Genomic DNA, 25918 nt, shown 5'->3' on the forward strand with positions numbered 1-25918 from the left:
TACCACATCAAAAATACCAAACCAAACCAAACAAAACCGTCTTGAATGAGACTATCAAATTCAAATGGAAAAAATGAAAAGAAGAAATCAAGATCCATGGAAGTCAATATAGAGAAGGTGAGAGGCAGGTGGGAAGACAGAACCCATCTACTCTGTCTGAGCTTGTGTATAGGTTGGTTCTCTTAGTGGGGTAACCTATCCCCTTTAACTGGCATGTAAGGTATATTTAAAGGAAAAAGAAGAAGGGTCGTAGACCCTCATTCTCATGTCTTCATGCAAACCCTACCATTCTATGCTCCACTTTCATGCATAAATAGTTATTTCAAGACTGTGAATCTTTTCTTCTTCTATTTGAGATTTCCTTCCTCCGCTCCACCTGTCTTCTTAACTAGCTCTCATTTTTCAAGAAGTAAATTACTATGCTTTGACTGTCTTATTTGGTTATTGGTCTAGTATTTAGATCTCAGTTTTATCTAAGAATTATGACTGGCTCATTCTTCTATAATTCATTCTTTCTAAAACTCAGGTATTCTCCCCACCCTAGCCAATCTCCTTACCATGTGATTCCTGTCCCACATCACTCAGATGGTGGCCCATTAGTCATACTACAGAGCAGGGTTATTTCTAATGCTAATGTTATAGTATTACAGTGTTGTCAATTATGTTAGACACTGTGTGTGTATTGTATGTAATATAAACCAGAAATCATGCTAAGGGCTTTATTTGCATCATCTAAGTCTCAGAACTTCATAAGGGTTGTTGTGTTTATATACTAATTTTAGAAATGAGTAAACTCAGGCTCAAAGAAGCTAAGAAACTTGCCCAAGGCCAAAGACTTGAAAAGAGGCAGAGTGAGGAATACTAAGGACCCACACAGACTAAACTCAGAGGCTAAATTCTTAACCACTGGCTTATGATTCCAAAATGGAACTTACAGCCTTTTTTCTACCATTCCCATTGCTAAAGCCAAAAACTTGAGTTGCCCCCTTCCTCCTTCCAAATTCCTTGATCTTCAATCTATCTGCATCTGCCTTAATTCAGTTCTTACCTGAATAATGACAACAGTTACTTGATGGCATTCTTCTATCAAGCAAGTCCTTCAAAACAGCCAGACTGGCCTTTCCAAATCACAATTCGATCCTGTCAATTTCAACTGAATTCCTTGCAGTGTTATTATATATAACCTATGCAATGATCCAAATTCCTCAGCACATGGAAGACAAGGCCTTTGACCATCCAGTTCCATTCCTGCGCTTCAATACCACTTACTATTTCCCTATATAAACCTCCATATTCCATTCATGCCAACCTTGTTGCAAATCTTTAAACAAACTGTATTCTTAATCCTTCAATACTGCAAACACTGTACTATTTGGGATATCTATGTAGTTCTCACACACACACACACAAAATTATGCTGATACTTCGAGTTTCGGCCCAAATAGCATTTCCTTGACAATAGTTTAATAATAATATTTTTAGCACAATGTATCTGACACTACTCTAAACCCTTTACGTATTTTGATGCCTATTTAATAATTCCAATTATCCTATGAGGAAACTGATAATTAGAGAGCCAGCAGTTGCTGCCACTTTGATGTATCTGTGGGATTCATATATTTCCCTCCAAGAATTTAACACTGTTCTCTTCATCTCTGCTTGTATAGTGCCTGGCACATAACAGAAACAGTAGTTCAATGAACATCCTCTAAACAAATGGCGAGTGCTGTGCCTCTGGGTTCTCAGTTCTCAGCAGACTTGGAAACCCTTCCTGGCCAGTAGCCCTCTCATTCCTTCGGAGCACAAGAGGCGCATAACAAACACGTTCAGCGTCCCAGTAAGCTGAAGTAAACCTTCAAGCACTGACGGAACGCTCTGCCCATCCTCGAGCACACATCACCACGCTTTTTATGCAGCTAACTTCTTTTAACTTCTTACAAATGTCCACGCTGGGACCCAGCAGGCATTCAAAACACCCTGGTTCACGATGACGACATTCGGCATCATTTACGAATTCCCCATAAAGGAATGTGGAGCTTACTTTGGTCTCCCAGAGGGTCGACTTCTGTGGCCATTTCGATACAGTTTCAGCTGGGAGCTTCCAGCACCTTGCCCTGGCTCCGAGCTCGCGATGCGGGAAAACACCACTCCGGCCGCGCTCGCGAGGCTGTCAGGCGCCGGAGCTGGGCATTGGCATCCCACTCACGCAGCGCCCGCCGCCGGCCGCGTGTCCGGCCCCGAGGCGCAGCGAGCCCCGCGCCCGGGCGGACACTTCAGATTTCAGAGCCGCTGCGGGCTCGCCAAGTGGACTCGCTGCACGTTCGGCCGAATCCCACCGGGAGCGAGGGGGACCCGGGTGCGGAGGTGTCCCGCGGGTCTCTCGGGGTCCGGCGGGCCGCCTGCGAGTTCGCCGAAGGGACGGGCGGGCGGGCGGTTCTGCGGCGGCGACCTTCGCGAAGCTAGGGGCAACGCTGGGACCTCCACGAAGCCCCTGGCCAGCAGCGGAAGTCCACTCGGCCCGCCCTGCGACTTTGAAACCGGTGCCCCGGACCGCTCCTTGGAGACGGCGACGCCTCCTCCGTCATCACGCGGGCGTCAGCGCTCACGTCACCGCGCTTCCTGCGGCCCCTGCACGCTATTGGCTGGCTGTCAAGAGGTGGGCGGGTCCGTGGGAACCTGGCTGACAGCAGGCTGAGCCACCCTAGTATCGCGGCCGGCGAGCGCGCGGGCGGGTGGCGCCAGGTGGTCAGCGCATTAGGCCCCTATTTTAAATTCCTGGGCATCTCCAGTTGCGGATATTCTGAGCATTTCTGGACTGGGAAAGCCCGCTTTTCATCCACCTGCCAAAGGAGTTGAAAGCATGTAGGTTCCCACCGCTGCGGGGGAACCCGGACTGTCAGACTCCCTCATCAGGCTGCCCCTCTCGAGTATTTCGGGGCACGGACTTGCTCATCTCCGGAAGATAGTACGGTCTGCTCCTCGTGGGTCTTTAGAGAAAGAACACAGCTGTTGTCTGAATATTTAACTCTGTGGTGATAAGGTATGCACTCCGAAGTACCCCGAAGATCCTGCACAGTTAGCAGTTATTTCTTCCAAGATGTTGGTTTCCTTAGATAGAAGGAAAGAGAAAATTTACATTTTGTGCAAGAAAAAAAAAAAAGTAAAATTTACACTTGTGGATAGATTAGTGTCCAGTTTTAAAAAGTAATTCTGTCTGAGCTTGAACCATTTTTTTTTCACAAGACACATAACATTGGAAGAAATTATAACACTAGTAATAAAAACTTAACTTGAAATAGCCGCTAGTTTTAGTGCCGTTTAATAGATAGTATTTTTGTGGATTGAAATAAAGTTCCACTGAACCAACGTGTCATAAATGCACCTTGATTTGGTTTTCCGTTTAACAATTTAAGAAGTCTTTTTTTCCCCTGCATTCACACTGTCATATAAACAAAATAATGTTAGCAAAATTCATCAAGACATTTAAAAAATATGTTCAAGTATGTCCAATTAGGTATTTGAGGATTGTTACATGTTTTACTCCATCTAACTATTAAGAAAATGAGATTGTTCTTTCTTCTAAAGACTGTTAAATATGTGTGTCTAGGCAATAACGACAGAAAGATTTAATTGGGTTTGAGTCAGTTAAGATTGAACATGTTCTGGTTTTTAGTGGCCATGAAGTTAACACAAAAACTTATTAAAAGGGAAAATTGAATGTGCAAGCTCCAACTCTTTCTTAAAGTTCAGTGACTCTTCATGAACTTCTCACTGACTGACCAAAGACTTGCTTATAACTTCTCCTACATTTGAACCTTGTATGTTGTCATATTGTGATTTAATTTGATATTAAGCCAGTCCTTGTAGATTTAACTACATTTACACTCAAAGCTTACAGATTAAAAAAGTGTGAGTAAAAGCAGAGTTCCTTCTGGGTGTAAATGATGTGTTGTTTTCAAATAAACTGAATAATGAAATGGGAAATATTTTTGTCTACATTTTTAATTGTTTGGCTCATGTGATTGTGATGAAAGTGAACACAAACCATAGTTCTTGGTTTTTATTTATATTTTATGTTACAAGACTTTAGTGCTTGGATTCTAAGAGTATTTTCAAAATAACTTTCATCATTAGTAAACAAAATTGTAATGGTTCTATTTATCCTTAAAGTATCCTATGTAGTCTTTCTCCTTATTAAATCTTCTCCTGAGCGCCCTATCCACTTTTCTCCAAGGTAGGTACCACCAAAAGGTAGGTGCCACCAAAGCTCTCAAATTCTTCCTGCAATCTTCATCAAACTAATCCATGATTTGTTTCCAGGCTTTATCATAAAGGTTTTTTTTTTTTTCTCTCATGAGTTAAAGAATTCAGTGAATGTGCATGGAAAGTAACTGTGAATGTAAAACTCTCTTGTGAATGAGAGGAGGAAAAGAAAATGACTTATTATATGTTTATTCTCAAACCACCATGTCATGGTTTTATATTACTTTTCTTCATTAAAAAAAAAACCCTTGAAAATCATATAGATTGAAAATCAGTGACAGATTTCACTCTTATGAATTCATTCAATCAACTGACATCTAGTACTGTATGCAGGCCATTATGAAAAATGTGACTACAAAGTGGAAAAGAACACAAAGCTTGACGTTTAAGCGAAGTTCCAAGCTGATCACACAGTTTAAAAGCGTCTGGGCTGGGATTTGCGCCCAGGAGGTACAGTTCCCATTGCTCAGTGTGCACCACTCCGAGGTCTCCCACGGTGCAGTAGGTGTGCAGAAGCCTAACATAACCAGCAGCTGGACGTACGGGTCAGGGCCTTTAGCTGCAGGCCGTGAACGCCTGCCTGGACGGCTGACGGCCGATTTTCGAATCGTTGCATAGTATTTATGCACCGAATTACCTTCCTTCCTTAGAAAACCGCTCAAACTTCGGCGGCATGACGAACAGTGCCACACGCTCCTCCGCGGCCCGGGCATGCGTTTCCTCCCTAGCATCGCCTGGCGTCCGCGCTGGACCTGCGAGCCCCGCCCCGGGACGTGCGCGCGGCGGGCGGACAAGGCCACGCCCCCCGGGGCCGCTGCGCGACGGGAGCCCGCCGGCCCGGGCGCTGCACGGCTTCCGGTCCGGGCGCTCGCGAGCCGCCGCCGCTCTGCTGCTCCCCGCTCGCCCGTCGGGTCTCGGTCTTCTCCCTGGGAAATCCTGCGAGGTGCTTTACTCCGCCGCCGCCTCCCGCTGGCGTAGTCCACCCCTTCCAGGCTGCCTCCCTCCTTTCTCCGTTTCTCATAAGAGTGAGCGGGGCGGGAGGGTGCAAAGTGAAAAGAAATAAGTGTTGTTGAATGACCAGAGGACCTCTGCCAAGAGAGGAATTTGGAAATCTCCTTGCAAATAGCTTATTAAGGAAGCACCTTTCTCCTAACTTCTTTCTTTTAAACCTTCTGAAATATATATATATATATATATATATATATATATATATGTATATATATATATTTTTTTTTTCTTCCGCGTTCTTAACGGCCCAGAGTTTTGTCTGCTTCTCTTTTCCTGCTTTTCCTTTCAAGGGTCTTTCCTTATTAAGTGTAAAGCAATGAAAATAATAGACAAGAGTATCTTTTTTACTTCTTTTGATGAATGAATAATATGAAGAACGAAGGTTAAAAGCACAAAAGTTCAAATTAACAACACTATTTTAAGAAATTAAAATTACAGAGTAGGACCTTAATCACCTTGATAATATTAATTCTGGCTTTTCGGAAATGTTCAGTCATCATACTGTTTAAGACACTTGGCATTAAATTAGACTTTATAAGTATTTTAAAATTATTTATTTTAAAATATCAATGCATACTTATAGTATAAAATTCAAACAGGTTAAACAAGAAAAATAAAGTTGAAAGTAAGCCTTCCTTCATGTCTCCAGCAGATAATTCTTTCGAGAAAATCAATCAGCTCTACCACTGGTTTCTTAATATCCTTCCTGAAAACCACCACTAGCATATATGCAGATAAGCTTGCTTTTTTATTAAATAACTGCACAATTGTACACCTGCTTTTTTCACCTCACAATATTCTTTAGATGGACATATAGAACTGCCTCATTGATTCTAAAAACTATGTAGTATTTCATTTTATGATAGCATACTTTCTTTGCCTGTCCTCTACAGAAAGATAAAGATGCTTCTAATATTTTGTTAGTCTAAACAGTGTTACCACAAAATACTTACACTGTTGTCATTTTGATTATGCCCAGGTATTACAACTCTTAGAACTAAAACTGCTGAGTCAAAGGATATTTGCATTTTTATTTTGATAGATATTGATTTTTGCTCTTCACAAGAGGCTGTACCAATTTTACTCCAACTGCAGTTATGTGGGGTTTTTTTTTTCTGTATTCATTAACACAGCATATTATCAAAGTTTCTGATCCTTGCCAATCTAAGTGAAAATTTACTGTTTTGGTTTGCATTTCTTTCATTGTTAGTGACACTGAATATTTTGTGTTTTCTTTCTGTAAAATGGCTGTTCATATCTTTAATCCACTTTTCTGTTGGGATTTTGTTGGTTTTATTTATTTCTAGAAGCTCTTTATGCGTTAAAAAATAGCTATTTGTTTGAAATATAAAACACATATACTTTTTCCAAGATTTCTTTTGGTTTTGTTAATGAGAGGTTCATTTTTGGTGGTGGGGGAGGGAGGCTGCTGCTTTTATTTTTAAGGAGTCAAGTGTTTAGGTTTGGGAATATATTTTAAAAGGCTTTCTCTACTAAAACAATCTTCTTTTAAACTCTTTTTGTTGTATTAGTAGTGATTAAATTTTTTTGTGTTTATATAGGTTGATATTTTATGTTTAAATCTTCAATTCATCTAAGACTTAGTTTGATGAAGGGATCCTATTGTATTTCACTGGATTGCAGAGAGAAGCTGTTGATAGTGGAAGTGGTGACCTGGCTGATTGCTCTGAGAATCATCCCAAACTCCCCATAGAGTTCTTCCACATATTTCCCCAGCACCTGGCATGTATCCAAACAAAATGAGTGCTTGATAAGAGCTTAGTGGACTAAGGAAAGGGAATTCCTGGGTATGAGAAATCATCCTTTTAGCTCTTGTACTGATGTGTAGTGTTAAAGGGATGAGGTGCCACTAACAACAGGTTTCTCCTGGACGTAGCCTGTCAGTCATAGAATTCCAGATGCAGAACCCAAAACAATATTCACGTAATGGATAAACAGTTAGCTCCTTTTACTGACAGGTACCTAGATGTGGCCAATTCTCTGATTCAAAATGGAGCAGTGTACCCCTAATAGCAAATGACGTAAGGAGAATCCAGTAGGGAATGACCCAAGGGGAATTCGAGGCCAGGGGTGAAGGACAGTGGCTATCAAATCCTTTTGAATCAATGAGCATGTGGGCAGAGAAACTGAAAGGAGGAGTTAAGTAAGACTCAGGAATTGAGGGAGTTGTCAGTCATACCTAGATTGACATGAGTGTTCTTAAGCAATAATAAAGTTTAAAAAATTAATTTGTCATCCTAAAAATAAGTTATTTTTTACCATTAAAGTCAAACTTATCTTATGCCCTTGGACTTAACAATCAGCCATGGCATTACTCTGTACTGTTGAAAATCTAGTCACTATTTCTTGCAATAGTTTTCAAAAAAAAAAAAATGCACAAAGAAACCTTAGGGGAAAAGGGAAACACAAAACAAAACAACAGCCCAGTAGAAAGGTTTGGAGCTGTCACTTCCTCATTCACAGAAAGAAAATCTCTGCTTTTTTTTGGTTCTTATCTTCAAGATTAAGATTAGGTTTTAAAGTAATTTGAAACCTACAAAGTATGTTTGCTCACTCTGTGTACATGGAAGTGACAGGCCACTTTTAGGAGCATATAAGTGAACTGGGTTTTATTCCATTTTGACATACAGATAATTGCCTGAGTATTGGGATTTGGATAGGGAATCCCTTTAATACATGCAGCACTTTGGGGGATATGGTGGTTGTATGAAGAATGAGTGAGTATATAAGAACTTCCCAGTTATGAGCTATATTATAGTTTGTCAGAATTGTCAGGATGGTCATGCTCCAAATTAGGAAAAGAGCATACTCTGTCACCATTCTTGGTGCCAGAATCAAAGTTAATCCACACTTTAACATCTTGATTAGTTGTATTTCTTTTTCTTCCTATGGCCTCAAGAGGATACTTATTCCAACCAAAATTTGGATGGGGAGTTATACATTTATTTTTGTAGAATTGTCCCTGATGGTTCAACTAAAGAAGATAAATTTATCTTTGAGCTATTTTATTCCAAGACTACATTCCATATAAATCAGAGTCAGTTTATAGTCTTAGTGCTCTTTGAGCCTATTTCAGTAGTGAAGAATATGAATTACTGAACATTTCTTCTGAAGTGCTATCAGTTTTTTATGAATTGTAATAAAAGAACTATTAATTTTAGAGCTTATTAAAATTTGTTAGAGATGAAAGTTAGCAGAACTGCATACTTTAGAGAAAGGATTACAGAGATCTTGGATCCTTGTGACACAGAGCTTAGCTATATGGCCTCCCACTGCTTGGCACATAGTAGAACATGTATTGATTGAATTAAATTCATTCACATTTAATAACTTCATTCCTTGATATAAAAATAACATGAATCAAGGGGATTCGTTAAGAGATTGCAGATAAGGGAAGTTACAGTTTGGAAATATCATCAGATACTAAATCAGGATTATCTTCTGGGTAAGATATAGAAACCAGTAATAACTTGGAGAATCCACCACTTCTAAAATAAAGTTTTTTTCCTGCAGTGTCTTTGGGAAAACATGGCTGACATTGGTCCGGTTGCTAATCATGCTAGTTATGTGATCTTGGAGTAGTCTGTTTCTTCATTTGTAATGAGGATAATAATAGCTCCTCTTCAAGTTTGTAGTGACATTAAATGGCATAATGTTTACAAAGTGATGGACTCATGATGTTCAGCAAATGTTCTGATCTAATACTATGTCCTTCCATTGGAAACTTGCAAAAATAATTAAAAATGCAAAGTCTGTTTGTTTCAGTCTATTTCAAAGTTTAAATGACAGTTCCCATTTTTCAGTTGTAGTGAAGTGATTAACCAAACAAGAGGTTATTTAGTAATTGAAGTGTCAGAAATTGAAAAGGCATAAAAATATGTATATCTATACTGGAAAAAAAGAAGACAAAATTCAGCTCTACTAATCTTCAAATTGTTGGAGTCTTCCCTGACCTCAAAGAAAAAGTTTTTAGCCACAAGAATAGTACAGCTTCTACTGATTTATAATGATTTTTATCAAGTTGAATTTTTTATAATGATCTTGATTTCCAGAGGATATAGTAACTCAGAATTCTATGTACTTTACAGTGAAAAAAGACACAGGAGAAAATATAAATTCATAGTGTTTATTGTTAAGTATATTAACAAGTTCTGCCATGGACTGAATTAGAACTTTTGAAAATGATTTTATCACATTCTTCATGAGGAAACTAGACCATGATCTAGATCAAACAAGTCTCAAAGCTTTTAGGACCCTCCCTACAAGCTGTTTTAGAATAGAACTTGGGTTTCATGACTTGCCAAAACACTGATGGCCTTTGGACTCCCAGGACCCTGTTCTTGTACTAAGTTGCCCTCCTATTATTTGGTAATGAAATTTTCATTTAATTTCTAACTAAAGGAAGCTTTTGTATTTCGTGAAAGAGTTTATTTTAATATGTTTCTTCCTTCACGGTCTCTAGATGGATTTTAAAATCGAACATTCTTGGGATGCTTTTCCAGTGAAGCATGAGCCGGCATTTGTCAGGCTGAATCCAGGTGAGGGAGGGGTGATGGTGGAAGTCAGTGCCCCATTTTTCAACGATCCTCCAGCCCCACTTGGAGAACCAGGAAAGCCTTTCAATGGACTGTGGGATTACGAAGGTAAGTGGAAGTACTGTATTTTATTACAAACATAAATCTCTTTATAATAGCCTCTCACAGAACTATTATTTTATCTTGTTGCTAGCAAGGGAGTGCAGTGCTCTGAGTGGCTGACTGTGCAGTGTCTGCTATTTCCTACGCATCTCTCATTCTGACTCTTTCTCTATTACCTATGTGACTTCAGCTATATAACTAGAACAGTGAAAAATGGCAATTACAAATCCATATTTTTAGATTGCTGCCATATTTCCTATTCTGAGAGGAGTTGAGAAATTGCTATTTTGCCTTTATCTTCAAATTATCATTGAAGCTTTATAAACCTTTATGGAAGTTTTGGGATGTTTTACTTATTGTAGAAACAATGTCAACCCCAACATGAAATTTAATTTTTATTTCATACTGGCAAGTAATCTCACATATCAAATTAAGGCTAAAAAACATGTCACAAAAATACATGATTTTAGGTTTATTCTGTGATATCCTGTGCTTCATTGGTTTTAGTCAGCTTTTTTGGCACTGTGACTAAAAGACCTGATAGGAACATTATAGAGAAGGAAAAGTTGATTTGGTTCCCAGTTTCAAGGTATCAGTTCATAGACAGCCAGCTCCATTGCTCTGGGCCTGAACATCATGGTGGAATGGTGTGGAGGAGGAAAACAGCTCAGGACATGACAGTTAGGAAGCAGAGAGAGCTCTGCTCATCAGGGAAAAATATAAATGGAAAAGGCATGCCCCCAGTGACCCATCTCTTCCAGCCACACCTGCCTACAGTTACCACCCAGTTAATCCATAAAGTGGATTAATCCACTGATTAAGGCTATAATAACCCAGTCACTTCACCTCTGAAAACTCTTGTATTATCTAACACACAAGGGGACACCTTATATCTAAACCATAATATCTTCCTAATCAAGTTACTGGATTAATCTTTCTGAAATGCTTAATGATGCCATTCTGCAGATCATAAGCCATTATAAATATTTCTAGGATAAATTCCAAACCATTCCTGTAAGCTTTCTGTACACTCATGAATTGGGCCTCCATGTTCAACCAAAATCTCTTAACTTCTTTAAGGTTAATGGTCTTATCGCCCAAACATATTCTCACCCACATATGGTCTCATTCTGCACTCTCTGCCTCTAATGCACGTAGTTCCAGGTGTAATTTAGATTCCATTTCTTCAGAGATGTTTTAATGAATCTTCTAGTTAATGCTAACATCTTTCTTTCACCTTTTGTGTAGCATGCCTTTGTCAGTGTTAGTGTGTCATATTTTAAGCATTTACCTTTTTTTATTGATATAAAATTTGTATACTAGCTTTCTCATAGTAAACACACCAATATGACTTCTCTTTAGATACTTATAGGCACCAAACTCAACAGATCCTAATCTTAGCTCATCTACTTTTCTCATAAACCTATTTATTTCCCTAATTGCCCGATCTCAATCAATGAAACTAACAATAACTCAAATCATCAAATATGAAAATTGTAAGATCTTTCCAATATATTCCTCTCTCTCATATCCATACTTGGATTTATTCACTAAGGCCTATCAGTTTCTCTAATTCAGTGCTTCCTTTTCATCCCTATCATCCTTGCTGTGGATTAGGCCTTTCTCATCTTCTATCTTTGATTAGGGTATAGCTTTCTAGTCCTTTTTCCCTTTACTCAGAAGCAGAGTGATCTGTCTAAAATGAAAATTTAAACTCATCCATCAGTTAAAACCTTTTTGTGCTCCCTATCCTCTCAAGATAAATTTTACCCTTCTTAATATGATCTCTGTGCAAGGTTTTCCTTGACCCAGCCCTTATTCTTTCTGTAGCATTACCAGTTTTTACTACATTTTGCCAAGTAAGACTGAATTGTTGTTCTTTAAATCCCAATTTTTCCTAGTTGTGTGCCTTTGAGTCTATGGCCCTGTCCCCCAGAATGCTGTTTTTACCATTCTTCACCCATTTCCAACTCAGTTTACAAGATGGAGTTTAGCTAGCACCATCTCTAGGAATTCTTTGCTAAATCAATCCTCCCCACCTCAGCTAATAGTCTATTTTCCTATAACAACATATATGCCCCTCTATTTTTAAATTTTTAAAAATTTTCCAACTCAGTGTCAGACTAGATTGTGAGCTAATCAAGGTACTTGTAGAATCTGATATTGTGTTTAGTACAGAGAAGCCACAAAAGTGTTTGAAAGGTGATGATGGATAGTAGAAATAAGAAAGCGTCTGTTGGCAAGGGGAAGGCAACGGTTTGCTTTAAGGAATTGTCTTACACAGGTGTAGACATTGGCAAGTCCAATATCTGCAGGGCAGGGGCTTAGCAACCCGGGGAAGAGGTGATTTTGCAGTTCAAATTTGAAGGCTCTCTGATGGCAGAATTCTTTCAGCAGTTGGTCTTTTTCTTCTATTAAGACTTTCAGCTGGTTGAATGAGGCCTACCCACACTGTAAGGATGATCTGTTTTATTAAAAGTCTGATGATCTTAATGCTAATCTTACAGAATACTATCAAGGAACATCTGGAATAATGTGTGACCTAATACCTGGGTACTGTGGATTAGTTGATAAATAAAAGTAACCACTATAGTAAACATTTCTTTTCTTTTCTTTCTTTCTTCTTTTTTTTTTTTTTTTTTTTTTTTAAGTGCTGGCTATTGAACCCAGGGCAGGGCTTGTAGCGTGGTAAGGCAATCACCATACCACTGAACTATATCCCCAGTCCTCACAGTAGACATTTTAATTTGGTTAAGTAAAAGATTTAGAGAGGGATAATCCAATTCTCAGAATTCTTAATGGAACTGTATCTTAGCTATTGTATTGTAAAAATAACATGAACCATTAGAAACAATTTAAATGTCTACTGATAAAGGATTAGATGAATTAATTATAACATTCTGTAGAAAAATAATGTGGTCATTAAAAGAATATATTCATATGCTGGAAAGATTTTTATGAAAACAAGTTCTAGGCAAATATGATTTTATTTTTATTTTTTAAAAATCTAAAAAGGTAAAATAGTTTGTAGAAAGACTAAAAAATCCTGGTAGGTTTAAGACCAAAGGGGTAAAAAACACTTTGGCTTTTTACTTCATATGTGTTTGTATTATCTTAATTATTTACAGGAAATATGTAGTATTTTCATAAGTAAATAATTTTTAAAAATATGCCAGGCGCGGTGACATATGCCTGTGATCCCAGTGGCTTGGGAGGCTGAGCAAGTCAAAGCCAGCCTCAGCAAAAGTGAGGGGCTAAGCAACTCAGTGAGACCCTGTCTATAAATAAAATACAAAAAAATAGGGCTGGGGATGTGGCTCCATGGTTGAGTGCCCCTGAGTTCAATCCCGGTATCTCACCCCCCCCCCAAAAAAAAACCACATACCTAGGAAACTCCAGAAGATTATAATAATAATTTTTAAAAAATCACTGACCCATATTCCACAATCACAGATAAAGAGTCTTTACATTTTTGTGCACATTTTGCAGACCTCTAGCCATAGGCACTTGTGCACATTTTAACTGCATGTACATTTGACAGATGCTCTGCAGCTTACCTGTCAAATATCATGGATAGCTTCCCATACTGTTTTAGTCTGCTTTTTCACTGCTGGGTCTAAAAGACCTGACCAGGACAATTGTAGAGGAGGAAAAATTTATTTGAAGGATCATGGTTTTAGAGGTCTCAGTCCTTAGAATCTGGCTCCATTCCTTGGGGCTTGAAGGGAAGGAGGACATCTTGGAGGAAGAGTGTGATAGAGGGAAGCAGCTCACATGACCATCAGAAATCTGAGAGACTCCCCTAACTAGATACAAAATATATACCCCAAAGGCAAGCCCCCAGGGACACACCTCCTCCAGCCACACATACCTACCTATAGTCATCACTAAATTAATCCCACCAGGAAATTAATCTATTTCTTGGATTAAGACTCTAATAACTCAATCATTTTTCCTCTGAACCTCTTGTATCATCTCACACTTGAGCTTTTAAGGGGTACCTAATGTCTAACCTATAACACATGCCAACAAATATTTAACTATATCTTTGATTGTAATGGTTCCATTGTATTCCATTGCATGGCATACATAAATTTCATGATTTATTTATCAGTTCTTCTGTATGATAAGAGATTTATTTAGAAAAATAGGAGCTAATCCTATGTAAGAGGAGATAACAATTTTCATCATTTTTATTTTTCAAGTAATACTTTGATGCATAAAGCTGTACTTAACATCTTTTGCTAGTTGTCTGATTATTTCCTTAGGATAAATTCCTAAAAAGAGATAACTGCAACTAAGTCTATGTGACAATGTTGACTTCTCTGTGACCTCACCAACAGTAGGTTTAATAAATCTTTTTAATTTATGGCAATATGATATGGAAAAGAATTGATGATGACTTATTTCCTATGTATTTCTTCTTGCAGGCAATGTCTATTTAACCCCTCTTCTTATTGAGGATAGTATAATAATTTTTTTAAATGTAATTAATTTTTTTCTAAAGGTATACAAAAGTATTGTTGAAGCAAAATTAATTTCTTCAATATGTCTTATCTCTGTTTTCAAAAGTCGTGGAAGTATTTTTCTTGAATGATGTAACTGAACAGTATTTAGAAGTTGAACTTTGTCCGTAAGTATAAAATATTTTTTTCTTAATCATTACTACATAATTTGAACACATTATTTTAAAATTATAAATCATATGGTTATAGTAGAGCTCACTGATTCCAGCTATTAGAGACAATGCTAACTTGCATTTCTTTTATTGTCAAATACAAAGCTTATATTCAGAATATATATTTAAAACACATATTTCAAAGTGTTTGAATATATTATATCAATGTAACTTTTAATTCACTAATATTGTTAATTTTTGTGATCAATTTAAAGAAATTTTTTTTGCAAAATAAAAAATTATAAAACAAAAACTCATTCCCTCATAGTTTACTCTATACATTTGTTTTATTATATATCAAACACTCTAAATAAAGGGAGGCATGTAGATATAATGAATGTAACTCACAAAAATGTTTCTTTTAGGGGACTTTAAAATAAATATATTAAATTTTAATTTCATATATTGTATAACTGTATATTTATGTATTCCATTCTTTATTCATCATTCTTTTTTCTAGTATGTACTATGACAAGTTTTTATTCAGTGACATAGATTTTCCTAGACTCACAGAAAATATTAATGTTGGAGTGTCTTTGTTGAAGTTTATTTCCCTGGGAAACTTCTCTACCTTGTTGACAAACTGTATTTTTTTTATTCTTATAGATGTGAAAAAGTAAAGTATGTTCACTTGCCATCTAAATTATAGCAGATTTTAATTAGTAAAGTATTTAATGAACAAAATAGCCCTACATATTGCTATTATTAATTTCAAATGCCATTTAGACGCCTCCCAGTATCAATATCCAGTAGTTTTTATTCCTTAGTGGACTATTCAGAGAGCTGTAAACAATTCTTCTAAATGAGGTTTTAGATATCTTTTAAAATTTTCCCTCCTCTTGATTTTTTACTAACGCTAGTGTGGAAATTTTTTTTAAAAAGAAGTACAATTATATGTCTCTGTGTGTCATCTCTTTATTAACACGACAAAATCTTTATTGGAAAATATGTTGAATTCTTGTAAACTGTCATGGAAGGTAAGGTAATTTCAACTACTGTGTGATTGTTCTCACTCTGTACACAGAAAAGCTAAGGCACTTATCATTTGTCTATAAAGTAAAGAAATTGGAGCTGCCAGAACTCTCAAGTTCAATCCTTAATTTTAATTTTATTACATGATAATATTGGTTTATTTTGGTAAAGTGATGACATAACACTGTAGTCTAATCAGATTCTTTTGTTGTTGTTAAGAAACAACACAGGGCTGGGGATGTGGCTCAAGCGGTAGCGTGCTCGCCTGGCATGCGTGCGGCCCGGGTTCGATCCTTAGCACCACATACAAACAAAGATGTTGTGTCTGCCGAAAACTAAAAAAATAAATATTGAAAAATTCTCTCTCTCTCTCTAAAAAAAAAAAAAGAAACAACACAGTGGACATTGCCTATAAAATTAATAAATTTTAAAAATTAAAATCCTCAGAATAGTTTGGTTTTATATAGAACAGGAAAGCTAATCAAGTGTCATAGTTTTTCCTCAGGCAACCAATTCCTATAATGGTTCATTAACTTCTAAGAGAATAACATGAAGAGTATCATTGTTTTAATTTGTAAGAAATTTTACTCCTCATAGGATATTCCTTAGGCTACATAAAAACAATAAAAATAATCAGAGAATTTTAAATACTTATATTTAAAATTTAAGTATTCTGGTAGAATACTTACCTGAAGCCAGGCATTGTGTTGTCCAACTGTAATCCCAGTGACTCCAGAGACTGAGGCAGGAGGATCCTGAGTTCAACGCCAGCCTCAGCAAATTAGCAAGGCCCTAAGCAACTTAGTGAGGAGCTGACTCAAACAATAAAAAGGGCTAGGGAAGTGGCTCAGTGGTAAAGTGCCCCTGAGTTTAATCCTTAATACCAAAAAGAGGGGAGGGGGGAGAACTTAACTGAAGAAGCTCTTCCCTCACAGTATCACAAAAGACAATCGTGTGGAAATGTTCGATAGTCTTCCAGAAACAATAAATTTGCTCCATGTAAATGTGTGAAATCTCTGGATTCTTATTGACCTGCTAATCTCCATTATGCATTCTCATCAGAAATTCCTTTTGAGGATATATGGGGTTTTTTAAAGTGACGTTGCTGTCTGAACTACAGGTAGATGCTGGAAGAAGCACAGGGCACATAGGTCAAGTGTAGTTGTATGAGAAAAATGAGACGGATTAAAATCTTTAGTGGGTTGGCTAGTTTTGGTCGGTCTGTGATTGCATTTTCTATCTTCCTAATGAGCATCAAAGTCGTTTTTTTGCAGAAATAACCTTTAGTAAAGTTGTTACATTCAGACTTGGAAATTGGTCCCAGTTCCCCTTAGGGCACTTCAGTTTTTGAAACTTACCTTATTATAAACCCCACAAAATGCGATATCCTTTTTCATACTTTGTATCATCAAACCAAATGAAATATTTTATATTATTTCTTATTAAAGTGTATAAAAAGCTATCTTAGAACGTGAAACTGTCTGCATTTGACAGAAATTGTCTGGAAATGGAAACTCAAAGATGTCATTTCTAAGTAGCTGAACATACTGGCTCTCCCTGTAATGATCTAATATTTGTATTGCTTCTTTTATTTATTTGCAAATTTATTTATAAGCACACATATTCCAGAAATGAAAGATGATTAGGGAAAGAATATTCATTTCATGTGATGTAAAGGCTTTCTTTTTCTGCATATTCTGTGTTTGGTCCCCTCATCTTGGATATCATTACCAATAAAACTTTTTCATTAAAAGAATTAAAAAATAAAATTTGTTTCTTTCAAACACTTATGAGGAACCTTAATTTTGACAGCCATGGACAGCATTTAGTGCTACTACTCTCTGGAAGAAGAAATGTGTGGAAAGTAAGTTAATAAAATTATGAAACATTATCTTTAAGTGTGCAAGCAATATGTGTGTGTTTAAGGTACAAGTCTGAATTTAACTTTTGTGTATCACATGTTATTTCCATAGCAAGAACTTACTTTATCTTTCAAAGTGTCCAGAGGTGAGACAAAATGGGAAGGCAGAGCTTATCTTCCTTGGAGCTATTTTCCACCAAATGTGACAAAATTTAACGCATTTGCAATTCATGGATCAAAGGAAAAAAGAAGTTACGAAGCCCTTTATCCCGTACCTCAGCATGAACTGCAGCAAGGACAGAAACCTGACTTGTAAGTAGACCATCAATGTAGACATGTTACAACTATAGAGATTTTGGAGAATTAATTCTTGGTGGAGCATTAGTGACACTTTTTGGTCAACAAAGATGATGTGTACCAGCTCCTAGTGGGTCATGAATTCCGTGATGGTCTCAGTAGGTGCATTACAGGTTGCCTTTGGGCTGATAGTCTCTCTGCTGTTAGTGCAGCCCTTAGTTTTCTCTAGCACTATGAGAAGAATTTTGTTTAGCAAGTGTTGCATCAACTACTATAGAAATATGGCTTCAAATTCATTTATGAGCCCTTTTAGAGCTACAGGACCAGAGGAATTAGGGTTCCTCGTGTGAACAAAGGACTAGTGAATCCTTTTGCTTCTGCAAAAGAATCTGTACTTCAGTTATCTCTGTAGTTCATCCTGGATGGCTGCAAGGACTACCCACTTTGGGGAGGATGGCCAGATACTGTCCTTGGGGCAAACTGATTTCTTCTCTCTGTTGCCTCTGAGTGTGCACAGTGTGGTCAAGAGAGTCTGCGGGGAAGAGCTGATCAGAGACATCCCAGTGAGCATGATACCAGGGTAGACTGATATGCCCTTGGGATGTACAACACTGTCCTTCCTCTCCCTATTCATCACCTTCCTGCTGGCATGCTCCTGATTCACTCTACCTTGTCTTCATCTTTTTTTTTCTTCAGTTTAACAATCCTAATTGGCTTCATTTTTAATTTTAAAATCAGGTAACACTTCATTCCATAAAACAGAATCAGTTTTCCTATGAGCCAAGCACTCATCAAAAATAATTTGTTGAGGTAACATCAGATTATTTATTTTTCTTACACAAAATAAGGACAAGGGAACTTCACTGTTTCACCAGTTGAGAATGGCTGTTCTACCTCCAATCCAAATTTCTCTTGGAGGACCAGATGTGTCAGCTTGGTTTGATTCACTCAATGTTGTTGTCCGCCCCCCTCCCCCCCCCCCCCGAATATTGTCTCTGTTGAAAAACTGGCTTCACAAAGAAGGTGGCAGCAGGAAAATTTCAGAATCCAAAGCTTAAAAATAAGTCTTGGGCAGTGTGGGGTTATTTTCAGTCTCTGGGGAGTGGGGAATCATCCGGTGTCCGAGGCCTGGGGACAGAGGCAAAGTATCCAGCCACCCATCAAGGAGATGTCACTTTCAGTAGCGTCTGGTGTCCTGACCTGTGCTCGCCCAGGATGATGGTGGATAAGGAGCAGCAGATCACAGGGGCCCCCTGACCCTCTGGGAGACAGAGCTCTCCCTGGGCAGACCCCAGGACTGAGGGTCAGCAGCCAGGGGAGAATCAACAACTGTCTCCGCCTATGGTCCCTGAGGTCCTGGGGCAGGGCTGCAGGAGGCAGCCAGTGTCACAAGTCGTCCCTGTCCCCAGCCAGGCCGGGCGCCTGGCTAAGCAAGGAGAAAGACGGTGTCCCTCCTCAGGGCCTAGCCCCTGCGCCTGGTCTCACTTCCTCCCCGGCACCCCCTGGAAGGGGAGGAAGTGACACCCAAGGGAAGACCAGGAAGTGAGGCCACCGTCATCAAGTTCAGGGTACAACAGCTCAGTCTGCCGCCCAACAGGCCCCATGCTCTGCTTCTCTTCATGGACCATGTCCCTTCTGAGAGTCACGCCCTGCCCTTTATAGGCACAAGGCCCCAGAAGTTCCAGAGACACGTCCATGTTTAGGCCCTCGAATCCGGAAGTTCCTCAGGTGTCCATGTTTAGGCCCACCGGATCCGGAAGTGCCTCAGGCGCACATCCATGTTTAGGCTCTAGGACCCGAAGTTCCTCGGGCGTCCATGTTTAGGCACCCGGACCGGAAGTGCCTCAGGCGCACATCCATGTTTAGGCCCCCAGATCCGGAAGTGCCTCATGTGCACATCCATGTTTAGGCTCTAGGACCCGAAGTTCCTCGGGGGTCCATGTTTAGGCACCCGGATCCAGAAGTGCCTCAGGCACACATCCATGTTTAGGCCCCTGGATCTGGAAGTGCCACAGACATCCATGTTTAGGCCCCCAGATCCGGAAGTGCCTCATGTGCACCTCCATGTTTAGGCTCTAGGACTGGAAGTTCCTCAGTCCTCCACATTTAGGCCGTAGCATCTGGAAGTTCCTCAGGTGCACGTCCATGTTTAGGCCCCCGGATATGGAAGTTCCAAAGGTGCACAGCCATGTTTAGGCTCTAGGACCGGAAGTTCCTCAGGTGCACGTCCATGTTTAGGCTCTAGGACCGGAAGTTCCTCGGGTGTCCATGTTTAGGCCCCCGGATCCGGAAGTTCCTCAGAGTCCATGTTTAGGCCCCCGGATCCGGAAGTGCCTCAGGTGCACATCCATGTTTAAGCTCTAGGATTGCCTTCATCTTTTATAGATTATTCTACCTGGCTCGCTTTTGCGACTTACCTTTGCTTTTTTTCCAGTCCTGATCATTCCTACCTAGTTTCTTTCTCTTTTTCTCTCATCCTTCACTATTGTTTCTTTAACTTCTTACTCTGGGATCATTAATTTTATTCTAAAACTGGTCCATCCTGGCCAGGTGGGCATAAAGGGATGGACATCCAGGTGTAGCTGACTCTGGGCCTACATACCAAGATGGCACTTCACTCTGGCTCTTCACCAGCAAATACCTCCCTATGTTTGGTTCTTCTGGAAAGAAAAGAGAAAGATGAGCACTCTCACACATCGGCCTCATTAGCTTCGGCAAAGAAGGGAATTAAGTCTGTCCTTCAACATGGAGTTGAAACTTTTTATTGCCTATATGACTGATATAAATTATATCAAAGTTTGCATTTCAGAACATATACAAGAGTATTTTATGATTCGTTTAAAGCTAGATGAAATGAGTTAGATTTTGAGGGCTGATTTTTATTTTTCCCTTTAACTCTGAGGGAGATATTTGTAAAATTGAAAGGAGAGTGCTTTGAAAAATAGGTGAATGTATTGAGAGCTGAATGTTTGATAGCTAGAATGAGAAAATTGTACATATAGAACATATATTACCTTGGGTATTTCTTAAAATAGAACGTTGTCCTATCACAGATGTGACAAAATAAATAGCAGGACTACTTTTTCACAAATGCATAATTCATTTCAACTCCCACCTTTTCTTTGCTTTTAGCCATCGTCTAGAATATTTCAAGCCTTTTACTTTTAACACACTGTTTGGAAAAGAATGGAGACAACCAGAATCAGACCTGTGGCTAATAGAGAAACCTGACGTACAGGCGTACAATCAATAATTATATCAGTCATTGTTCCTCTATACCTTTTAAGGTAAATCAATAAGTACAGTCTCTTTCAGACACCATGGACGCTTTTCAACAAAAAAATATTTTCTTAGTGGTCACCATAAATGTAGTATCTCTGTGGAAGATTGTGTATGATTAACAAAATAGAGAGTTTATAGATGATTTTATCTTTAGTTAAAATGTTTCTCAGAGTCATTCAGTCCAGTCATTCTACCTTCTGCCCTATATCACTGTCACCCCAAAATCCCTATTCTGTCAATCAAAATCATTATTTATCTCCCCATTTCTTTATATTTTAGCCAGCCTAACACTAAGAAATCTTAACTGCAAATTTTTAAGCTCCAAGTAATATAGAGTATTTTTTTTCTATGAATCTACTATCCATTCTTGAAGTTAGTAGAAAACATTGTCCTGGTTCAGTTGAACAAGAAGTCTACATCTGTTAAGATGTCACTAAGATACACGAGTTATGTAAACAGCTGTTTTTTTCTGACTTGAGACTGTTTATGACTGTTCAGAAAGAAATGAAGTAGTCTTATATTCAGGCAGTGGACTCTACTTTCATTTACAAATAAGTGACTTTTTTGCATATAAAGGTTTTATTTTAAATCTTTTAAGGATAAGATAGAGTTACATCATAATTATAAAAATTACTTACAGAATTAACAGATTCATATTGACATTTTAGTACCATTAATCAAGATGTTAAAATGTCTTTATTTTATTTTCAAAGTGGCAAATAATTCTATTACAGAATCTTAAAATTTTGTGTTGTAATGTTTCACAGTTCAAAGGCTTCTAGTAAGTTATCCGTGAGCGTCTTCACCAAACTTAGTCCTTCTCAGCATTCTTAACTCAAAGACCAGCAGCTTTCCAAAAACTGAAGCTTTGTTACTCGTGGAGACAGACCCCTGGTTACCTACCCAACAGTGTACTGTCTCCTCTTCTTTACCAACAGAAATAGAGTATACTCTGCTTAGAGACTACTTTTTTTACAAAACTGAGACAAGAAGCATGTTTGCCCGTGGCGTCCAGGAAGCAAAGAGAAAAGAAGGAGCCAGGGTCCCAGTATCCTCTTTAAGGGCATGTCCACAATGATCTAACTTCCTTCCACTAGGCTCCACCTCCTAAAAGTTCTGTCACCTCCCAATGGTGTCACAGTTGGGGACCAAGCTGTCAATGAGTCATTAAAAATAAAAAAGAATTTTTTTTTATCCATTCATCTGTTGAAGGGCACCTAGGTTGATTCCATAGTTTAGTTATTGTGAGTTGAGCTGCTATAAACATTGATGTGGCTGCATCACTGTAGTTTGCTGATTTTAAAAGTCCTTTAGGTATTTATATACAGGAGTGGGATAGCTGGGTCAAATGGTGGCTCCATTCCAAGTTTTCTGAGGAATCTTCATACTGGTTGTATGGAGATTCCATAATGGTTGTACCAGTTTGCATTCCTACAGGCAGTGTATGAGTGTACCTTTTTCCCCATATCCTTGCCAACATTTACTATTGTGTTCTTGATAATTGCCATTCTGACTAGGGTGAGATGAAATCGTGGAGTAGTTTTAATTTGCATTTCTCTAATTGCTAAAGATATTGAACATTTTTTCATGTACTTGTTGATCAATTGTATTTCTTTTTCTTTGAAGTATTTGTTCAGTTCCTTAGCCCATTTATTGATTGGGTTATTGGGTGTTTTTTTTTTTTACTGTTACATTTTTTTAGTTCATTATATATCCTGGAGATTACTGCCCTGTCTGAGGTGCATGTGGCAAAGATTTCCTCCCATTCTGTAGGCTTTCTCTTCATATTTCAATTGTTTCCTTTGCTGAGAAGCAGCTTTTTAGTTTGAGGCCATTCCATTTATTGAATCTTGGTTTTACTTCTTGCACTTTAGGAATCTTGTGAAGGAAGTCAGATCCCAAGCTGACATGGTGAAGAATTGGGCCTGCTTTTTCTTCTGTAAGACACAGGATCTCTGTTCTAGTGCCTAAGTCTTTGATCCACTTTGAGTTTTCTGCAGGGTGAAAGATAGGGGTTTAATTTCATTCTGTCATGAGTGGCTTTCCAATTTTTCCAGCAGCACCACTTGTTGAATAGGCTATCTTTTCTCCAGTAAATGTTTTGTACCATTGGCCTCTGTGTCAGTTTTTTGGCAATATCATGCCGTTTTTGTTACTATAGCTCTGTAGTATAGTTTAAGGTCTATTGTTGTGATTGCTCCTGCTTCACTCTTCTTGCTAAGGATTACTTTGGCTATTCTGGGTCCCTTATTTTTGAAAATGAATTTCATGATTGCTTTTTTCTGATTCTATGAAGAATGTCATTAGGATTTTAATAGGAATTGCATTGAATCTGTATAATGCTTTTGGTAGTATGGCCATTTTGACAATATTAATTCTGCCTATCCAGGGGCATGGTAGGTATTTCCATCTTCTCAGGTCTTATTTAATTTCTTTCTTTAGTGTTCTATATAGGTTTTCATTGTAGAGGTCTTTGCAGGTAAATGGGTGGAGCTGGAGGATATCATGCTAAGCAAAATAAGCCAATTCCAAAAAACCAAAGGTCAAATGTTTTCTCTGATATGCAGATGCTAATTTACAATAGGTGTGGATGAAGAATAGAGGTACTTTGAACTAGGCAGAGGGAAGTGAAGGGAGGGGAGTGGATGTGGGGATAGGAAGAACAGTAAAATGAATTAGATGTTATTACTCTATGTAAATATATAAACATATGACTGGTGGGATTCTACATCATGTACAGTCAGAAGCATGAGAAATTATACTCCATCTCTGTATGATTTATCAAAGTGCATTCTACTGTCATGTATAACTAATCAGAACAAATAAAAATAAATAAAATAAATAAAGAAGTCCTGATACATGTAACAACCTAAATGAAGCTCAAAAGTTTTATAGAACAAAATAACCCAGAATAACATACTATATAATTTTTATTGTTAAGATCAATTATAGGTAAAACTAGCATATGGTTATTGATATTAGAATGGTAATTCCTGTGGGTGAGGGCAGGGGATTCAGTTTGCCTGGAAGAGGAGTACAAGGGAATGATCTGGTATGATTGTGGTGTTTTACATAATTTTGTCAACATATGCTGCATAAATTTGACAGCATTTCTTAGATGTATATTTAAATTTGTGATGTTTATTTAAAATATGCCTTAATAAAATAAAATAAGCTGGAAATTAAATAGTTAATGTTAAGTTTATTTGAGTTTATAATAATCCATTGAACAGTTACTGGTGCTAGTGAAATATGGTTCAGCAATTCCTTCTTTTCATTTATTAAATATGTTCTCTATCTGCAAAGAGAACTGGTGTGACATAAATGCTGACTTTTCCAAAAGGAATCTTTAAGTGTCTTTGTGACCACCTATCCTGGTGGCAGTGTTAAGCATCTTGGATGAATTCAGAAAATGATTTTAAAATCGATAATAGCAACTAAGGTGTTTGATATAGTAACTGTCTGCCAGTTTCGGATAGAAAAGGTCTATTTAAAATAATGTCAGTTGATTAATTTATAAATCACTGGAAATCATTTTATAATGAATATAAAGCTATTGAAATGAAAAAATTAGACAGAGTATCCTGATTTTTTAATCCATCACTTTGAATCATAGCTTCAGATATTAAGCATAACTACTTATATATTTGGAAAAATAAAGCACAAATACAGATAGTCATACCCATACAAAGCATTGAATTTGAATATTATGGTTTGTGAGCTTTCTAAACCTATTCACCTATTTCTTTTATCTAAGATGTTTTTAAAACATCTGGATAAGAAATATTTTTCTTTTTCCAATACCAAGCAAGCAAAAAAATACAAATATTTTCTTTTGTAAGGAACACTACATTCAACCACAGAATTTTGGAAAGTTTTCCATTAGTCAGAAACAAATAATGTACTATAGAAACTCGATATTTGAAAATGGGTGTTAGTAATAGCTGTTTCAAATTTGTTTTACAATTTCAGGACCATGAAAGAATAATCATTCCTTTGTTTAAAATATGCACAAACGCATTTCCTTGCACTGTTCTGAATTGTTCTCGGCAGCAGAAGCAGTCTCTCTTGTCACCACCTGAATAGATTACACAGTGTGTATTTATTCAGGTGCTTTCTTGTGCTTTTCCCCAACTCCAATAAAGTATAAGTCACAGTCCAGAGAGAAATATGCCTTTTTATTTTTAGTTTCAAACTACTTTTTTTTTTTAACATTGTAATATTTTTGCCACAGAAAACCATTTAATCATTCCTCCTCCTCTTCTGCCCCTTCTCGTCTTTCTCTCCTCCTCCTCCTCCTCCTCCTCCTCCTCTTCCTCCTCCTCCTCCTCCTCCTCCTCCCCCTCCTCCTCCTCCTCCTCCTCCTCCTCCTCCTCCTCCTCCTCCTTTGAATGTTAGGCTTTGTGGGAACAGAGGATAATGAATAAACTTAATCTGATATTCAAAAAGGAAAAGTAGCAGTGTCTAGGTGGAGCAGTTGCAGTAAGCCCGAGGACTTTGACTCACACCTTGAAGCCCAAGGATTGTCCCTTCTTTCCCATCCAAGTTCCCACAGTATTTTACACGTTGCACTACAGCACTTACCTGCCACGCATTGGAAAGCTCTTCTGATGCTCTTCCCATCTTCTCAGCCTTTTTCCTCCAGAAAACAATTGTACACTGTGAACTGACCAGCAGTTGCCTGGGCTGCCCAGTGCATCCCCTGCTTCCTGCCCCCAGGGCCTCTCTACTACATGGACCTCCTGCTGGAGTCCACTTGGCTGTTCTCACATCTGAGCTACTCATGGCATACAAAAGAGCTTGCACCACAGGACAACTCCTGACCAAGGATGAGACCGGACACATTCTTCTCTTTTCCCTTCCTCTGATTGACAACACTGAGGTCCCTTCCCACATCTA

The 25918-nt window shown here is 38.2% G+C and overlaps 2 protein-coding genes across 6 annotated transcripts in view; one reads left to right on the forward strand and one right to left on the reverse strand.

The window, feature by feature from the left end:
* Positions 1-2341, reverse strand: part of Sclt1 (sodium channel and clathrin linker 1) — a 174413-nt gene extending 172072 nt beyond the window's left edge. The window contains exon 1 of the mRNA XM_077803416.1: positions 2042-2341. Within this exon, the coding sequence (XP_077659542.1) occupies positions 2042-2075 (34 nt within the window). The 5' untranslated portion in view covers positions 2076-2341. The remainder of the gene's footprint in view (positions 1-2041) is intronic.
* A 2784-nt stretch (positions 2342-5125) lies between these two features.
* On the forward strand, positions 5126-25094 carry C10H4orf33 (chromosome 10 C4orf33 homolog). Of its 5 annotated transcripts, none has more exons than XM_077803379.1 (7): positions 5126-5206; positions 9755-9935; positions 14502-14562; positions 17392-17443; positions 17553-17752; positions 20870-21024; positions 24992-25076. In XM_077803379.1, exons 2-6 carry the CDS (start codon positions 9755-9757, stop codon positions 20988-20990), a joined length of 615 nt encoding a protein of 204 aa, XP_077659505.1. In that variant the 5' UTR covers positions 5126-5206; the 3' UTR covers positions 20991-21024; positions 24992-25076. The 5 variants fall into 5 exon arrangements, with proteins under 5 accessions (XP_077659505.1, XP_026246705.2, XP_026246706.2 ...); XM_026390920.2 differs by lacking the exon at positions 24992-25076 and adding an exon at positions 22894-22980; XM_026390921.2 differs by lacking the exon at positions 20870-21024 and having other exon boundaries at positions 24992-25094.
* The last annotated feature ends 824 nt before the right edge of the window (positions 25095-25918 follow it).

The sequence above is a fragment of the Urocitellus parryii genome, chromosome 10, assembly GCF_045843805.1.
Source record: "Urocitellus parryii isolate mUroPar1 chromosome 10, mUroPar1.hap1, whole genome shotgun sequence".
Taxonomy (NCBI): Eukaryota; Metazoa; Chordata; class Mammalia; order Rodentia; family Sciuridae; genus Urocitellus; species Urocitellus parryii.